At 38.0% G+C, this 6,151-nt stretch overlaps 2 protein-coding genes across 2 annotated transcripts in view; one reads left to right on the top strand and one right to left on the bottom strand.

The window, feature by feature from the left end:
• The window catches only part of LOC103374877 (retinol dehydrogenase 13-like), a 15,320-nt gene extending 14,563 nt beyond the window's left edge, over window positions 1-757 (bottom strand). Inside the window, exons 1-2 of the mRNA XM_008305029.1 lie at window positions 599-757; window positions 3-142 (exon numbers count right to left, since the gene is read on the bottom strand). Of these exons, the coding sequence (XP_008303251.1) occupies window positions 3-142; window positions 599-674 (216 nt within the window). The 5' untranslated portion in view covers window positions 675-757. The remainder of the gene's footprint in view (window positions 1-2; window positions 143-598) is intronic.
• Window positions 758-2,762: 2,005 nt separating this feature from the next.
• On the top strand, window positions 2,763-5,498 carry tmed3 (transmembrane p24 trafficking protein 3). Its single transcript, XM_008305028.1, has 3 exons — window positions 2,763-3,074; window positions 3,416-3,661; window positions 4,451-5,498. The coding sequence occupies exons 1-3, from the start codon at window positions 2,925-2,927 to the stop codon at window positions 4,682-4,684; spliced, it is 630 nt and encodes a 209-aa protein (XP_008303250.1). The 5' UTR covers window positions 2,763-2,924; the 3' UTR covers window positions 4,685-5,498.
• The last annotated feature ends 653 nt before the right edge of the window (window positions 5,499-6,151 follow it).

The raw sequence follows: 6,151 nt of genomic DNA, 5'->3' as shown, positions 1-6,151 counted from the left end.
CCTCTCCGAGCCATATCCAGGGCCGTCTCCTTCCCGATCCCAGTGTTGGCTCCTGTGATAAGGACTGTTTTCCCATCAAGCCTGGCCTTGCTCCGACACACTCCTCCAGCCATCCACCTACGCAAGGCCAATATGCCGACCCCTGACAGAAAGAGAAAACACCATTAATAAGAGGATAGCTTTAATATAAAATGTTGGGTTATGTGGTTTCTTGTTTATGCCATTTTTTTTAAAGTGTGTCATTAGTTTTGTTTTTCGATTCTTGTTAATGTGACAGAATAAGCTGTGAGTAAAACAAATTTCCTTTCCAGGATAAGATAGATAAGATAAGAAAATAAGATACTGAATGGAGGCAATGAAATTTTAGATGTGGATTGAGTTTCAAAGAGATGAATAGTGTTAATAACACTTTCTTCTACTAACAGTTTTAAATATTTACAACTATGAGCAGCAGTAACAGTTAATTTCATGATGGAACAAATTACGTTACAATTTACATTCTCAGTAGCACAATGTAAGTTTACTGCACGGACATTTTAGCAAATGTGGGATAGAATAAGCTTACACAATATACATGTGGGGGAAAAAAAGCAATTACCTGCAACAAAGGTAACTGTGAGAGCGATCACATGTCTCTCTCCAAACTCCTTGACATTGTTTGCGTAGTTCTGCATGTTTCAGGATAGCCGCAAACTTAACTGGATATTATTAAAAAGTTTAATTGACAATATCAGTCAGCTACACGGAGGAAAACCACGGAAAAAAGGCGTTACCTTCTTTTGAACTTTGTAACATTAACCATTAACCCTGGATTTTCAGAATAAGACTCCTGTTTAAACAGTTCTCTTTGTTGTCACAGCAACTGAAGTATGACATCATTGTTCATCTGATGTTTTCGTTTCTGCCTGATTATAGATTTTTAATTTGGTGTTGTGAACTAGTTTCACACTCTCTGTCCCAGGTTTGATAGTCTGTTGTGATTGCATCAGATTGTCTGTGTATTTTAGCCACGCCCAACAAAATACACATCAGCACAATGCAGCTCCTGACTCACCTAATCTGCTCATTTCACATAGAGCAGGTCAGAGTGTGCTGACATGTCCTACAGACAGAAAGTAAATAAATTGCACTCATGGTCTTCTGGACATTGCTGCTAAATAAAACCCTGACTAATTGTTTATTTATTTGGATATCTGGCCATTGATATTCTTATTATCATATTCGTAATAACAGCAGTAATAGTAGTAGTAGTAGTAGTAGTAGTAGTAGTAGTAGTAATAGACCCAACACACAAACTTCCACACACTCCCATAAACTGGATTGTGAACTTCTGTTTTTCCTCATATCTAAATAAAGAGATAATATTTGAATTGTCCTAAATTTGCACACCGTAAAACATTATAAAGGAAATAAGGTCCAATCAACGCATCTTTTCTTGTTGATTGAATGTTAATATATCAGTTTTGCTCATTTCTAGGTAATTTAACTTAAAATTTCATTTCTGTCATTCAAACTAAAATCATGGGCTCTTAAAACTTGAGCAAGTTTGACCTAAAGTAATGAGCTGAACAAATGAACAGCTGAGAGTTTATTCAACTCATTAAATTCCCCATAGACTTTATTTAGTGGTTAGAGAAAATGGGCATAGTGGGAATTTCCTGCATGTCTTCAATACATGTTATATCAAGTTATGTTTTTTTCTTTTCATTGTAATCTACATAAGTGTAACTATGACAAAGACTACTACTGAATTCAGATCCTGTACCAGTAGATCTATGATGTATCTCACTCTAACTGGGAGCAGCCTTACTGACTGTCTCAGCACTGGCTCTGAATAAAAATATTAATATTTGTTTTTAATGTTAAATGAAGAAGAAACTATTTATACTTGGACACTGCATGTGTGACTTGTCAGTCAATATAATATTTTAGGTTTATTGAACGTTTTCTCAAGCATTTTCTCAAGTTTAGTTAGTTCAACTTAACTAGTTTGCGGTTACCTCATATTTTTAAGGCAGCAGGGGAAATTATATTCCTAAACTGAAAATGATTCACAATGTATGAGAGAGAGATACAGAGACAGTATATCTACTCCAGTACTGTACTATTTTTAGATACTATAGGCAACTTCAGAGTTTCCATTTTACCCAACCTTGTTCCTTATTTCCACAACATTTCTGCTGGAAATATAGTTCTTTTTTCACAACATAAAGCAGTGCAATGTCCCTTTGGCATTGAAAATACCCTATCTATTGAATTTGTCTCATCTGCTTTACATTGCTTTCAAAATAAGACACCATGGAAATATAATGTTACCTACTAACAAATAAACAGAACTTAAATAAGTTACAGTAAATCCACCTGTATGAGCTGCTACACTAATATGCTGTCTACAGTTCAGTGCCATCATGACACTTTGATTGGGGGCCACACTTCATAGTTATTGTTTTTTCTTTCAAGGCAATATATTTAGTCGGCTAGAATATCATTTTACCTATTACTCCTTCACCTTCTGCAAAATACGAACGTCTACATTAACTTTTACAACGAATATTTCTTATTCTAATTTTACAACTTTTTAAGAAATGCTCGGACTTACTCGTGCCCTTATTTTGAAACCTCAGCTGCGTGACTGTTGCTGCTCTGTGATTGGTTCAACTCACAGCGACGCTCTACCGCATTAACGTCGTCTTTTCGTGGCTTTAAGTTGTTTTTAAAATGGTTCATGTTACATTCGGAGGCTGTTCGTGGTCTCTTTTGTATAAGTTTTACGTCTGACAGCATTAGTGTCGTTTTTTAAAGCTAAATGATAAACAAACCTGAACCGGAAGGTGTTTGTGGTCGCGCCACGTCAGAGCTACAAAACTGTCATCACCAGTGAAGAAGAGTCTCTGCAGCTTTGTGCACTTTGCTTCTGCTTCACCATGCTGCAGCCGGGACTGAGCTGTTTGCTGCTGCTGCTGCATGTCTGTGTGGTGTTTGGGACTGAGCTCTCATTTGAGCTCCCTGACAACGACAAGCAGTGTTTCTACGAGGAGCTGGAGAAAGACGTGAAGTTTGACATCGACTTCCAGGTAAGTTACTCTGAAAGCTTCATGACTGTGATGCTGCCTGGTTATTCTTTGGGTGGGAGCTTGTAATTTGAAGGATTTCTGTGTTGTGTTCTCAGAAACGAATATAGAGTATAGTTTAAAGTTCAAAATTGCTCTATTTTTTGTACTCATTTGGTACCTTAACTGCAAGTTCACACCACAAGTCTGTTTAGATTCACACCTCCTTTCACCCGGTTGCACAGTCAGTCAGTTCCTCATTGCAAAGTCCATATGTCAACGTGCAGCATGTTACAGTGTTACAACCATCTTTGCATCCATATGTCCTGTTAAATCATGTGTTTTTGTCTTTTCTTTACTTTTAGGTCATTGCAGGAGGCAACTATGACGTGGACTGCTTCGTCACCGACCCTCAGAACAACGTCCTGTACAATGAGAAGAAGAAGCAATACGACAGCTTCTCTCACACCACGATTATGAAGGGAGAGTACAAGGTCTGCTTCAGCAACGAGTTCTCCACGTTCACGCATAAAATAGTGTATCTGGACTTCCGCCACGGAGATGAGGAGCCGCTTCTGCAGACCATGACTAGAAGTACGGCGCTGACCCAGGTGAGTCCTGAGGAGCTGATGGTCAACGTCTGTCTGCTGCAGTGCACACCTTCGACGGGCCAGAGTGTGCTCGTCCCTCGACTGGGATTGAGGGAACTGAGGCAAATTAGCATTCAGGAAGCGAAGACAGGCAAAAAGAAAACATACAGGAAAAAGGACAAAAAGACAACCACAACACCTATTTTTAGATTCAAGGTTAAAGGTTGAAGAGACACTTCAAGAGCAAACAGGCTGAATAATTAGCTTTTGAGGTGATAGCAAGTGTCAGCAAAACTGTTGTGGCTAGATTATGATCAGGATGGTTTCAGTGATGGGACAGTTTATATTAAGTCCACAGGATGGCGCCACAGTTGTTCTAAATTAGGTCATAAGCAACTATGGACTGAGTGTTACTTGCAAGTCTTTTAATACGATCTTCTTATCACACAATACGCCAAGCAATCAAATTTGTTAGGAATCCCTAAGTCAGTTCAGTTTTGCACAAACTGAAGTTACACATGTTGACTAGTTTCATAAATACTACAACTTCCAGGTTAATAAAACATCCCGCACAGCCCTCACACACAGTTCCCAAGACGTGGATAGTGTATTCTGTATTATACTATACACAGTGTTTATGCTGTATTTCGACTTCAAGCGCTGAGATTGTTGGGGAAAGTTTTAGTGAATCTTTCCAGGATCAGTCTAAAGAATTTAACTCAGTGATGTGACCCATATTCCACTGTATGTTTTGCCTCATTCAGTACTGTGCTTTCATTTATATATTTTAAACATTTTTTTTACTTACAGTTGGAGTCATCTTGCGTCTCCATTCATGAGATCCTGAAGGTGGTGGCTGAGTCGCAGACATGGTACAGGCTAAGAGAGGCACATGACCGCACAAAGGCAGAGCACCTCCTGGAGCGTGTCACCTACTGGTCCATCGGAGAAACCGTCCTGCTGTTTGTCATCGGCATTGGTCAAGTCATGATGCTTAAGAGCTTCTTCGCCGATAAGAAAGGCTCCGTGTTGGCCGCCACTTAACTCGTAGTTTTAATTGTGTCCTCAGAAAGAGAGGTGGAAGCCCAGAAGTGACACAGAAGTGCAGCTCGAGATTAGCACATATGTTAGTGTTTTCAACAACTGAATAGTTAAAGGAGTTTTCCTATTTCCGGCTGCCTCCTCAGAGTCTGACAGACTTGAATGCCTTTTGCCACATTTATGTTGTTTTGCTCTTGACAAGCTGTGCTAAAAAGAAACACCACTGATACTTGTGTTAGGAATGAGATTGACATCTTTCAACCTGCCATAGATTATTTATTATATTTTTATAGAAGTACAACATGAACCAGCTTGATCTACCGAAGAGTTGCCTAGTTTGTCTTACCAGTGGGACCATTTTGGATTTTCATCTTGATATCCAGCAATTACAGTAAAAAATGTGGTGCACAGATAGAAACCAAAGAGGCATTGTTTCTGAATGTTAGTTTTACATATTTCATAGCATTACTTATGTGTACTGTAAGCCTAGTTAATTTATGTGTAAAAAAAAAAAAAATTGTTAAAGCTGTAGGAGCTCTGTTATCGTTTTTGTCTTTGTCTCATAAAAAGTGCCTTAAGAAATGTTTTCCCTCGTGCCTACCAATTACAAAGTTTACTGTTTTAATTTAAATACATGTCACCTTGTTGATATTGTTTGATTTGATTCTTAGTTTTCCTTCACAAGTTTTATATTATGGGATAGTGGAAAGTGACCAATTTTGAAAGCCTTTTTTGCACCAAGTAATGTTTTCAGACCTGTTTGTTCATCTGTAAAACTTTTATTAAAACCATGTGGAAAACCATATGTTTTGGTGAAGATTCCAGTCCAGATTATTTTGTCAGATTATGAATTCCATTTTAAGCAGGTTTGGTATGTTATGGCACTGTGTACTGTAATGCCTATTGAGCTTTTTATTCATTTTAAAAATCAGATATTTATTAAACAACAGACAGTGTTTGAACCCTACTGGGTCTTAATTAGGTTTCTCAAGATCTGTTCACCATTTCGATCCTATATATTATTGTTTCTTTCCCTGGATGTTTGTGCCTGACAGAGTTTTGCAGAGTTTGAATCTATAAGCCAGTTTTCATATTTGTCTGTTCCAGAGGGAAGGTTTCATTGTGTTTACTTATAATCTCAGCTTCAAAGGTACAAGCATAATTTGTGACGTCAAAACTAGTTAGAGAGCCACTTGTGGGTCAATATGCAACTAAGTGTGATGTAAAAACCTGAGGCCTCCAGTGTAAATACTGTACAATGACAGGGGCACTGTCTAGCAGTTCCATATTTAAAATGAATTCGTATTTTTTTGTTGTTTTTGTTTAGTATTATTATTATTATTATTATTGTTATTATTATTTACTATATTTCAATATTATAATATTACTGTTGCCTCGCAGCAAGAAGGTTGCTGGTTCGCGTCCCGGTGGGGGCACCGGAATCTTTCTGCGTGGAGTTTGCATGTTCTC

Source organism: Stegastes partitus, unplaced genomic scaffold (assembly GCF_000690725.1).
Source record: "Stegastes partitus isolate 25-593 unplaced genomic scaffold, Stegastes_partitus-1.0.2 Scaffold2383, whole genome shotgun sequence".
In the NCBI taxonomy this organism is placed as follows: Eukaryota; Metazoa; Chordata; class Actinopteri; family Pomacentridae; genus Stegastes; species Stegastes partitus.
The sequence above is the reverse complement of the archived record's forward strand: the minus strand, read 5'-3'. Positions and strand labels throughout refer to the sequence as shown.

Coding starts and splice junctions, on each gene's coding strand:
- tmed3 (XM_008305028.1), top strand. CDS start 2,925: ATGCTGCAGCCGGGACTGAGCTGTTTGCTGCTGCTGCTGCATGTCTGT. Junction 3,075..3,415: donor AGTTTGACATCGACTTCCAG/GTAAGTTACTCT, acceptor CTTTACTTTTAG/GTCATTGCAGGAGGCAACTA. Junction 3,662..4,450: donor GAAGTACGGCGCTGACCCAG/GTGAGTCCTGAG, acceptor TTTTACTTACAG/TTGGAGTCATCTTGCGTCTC.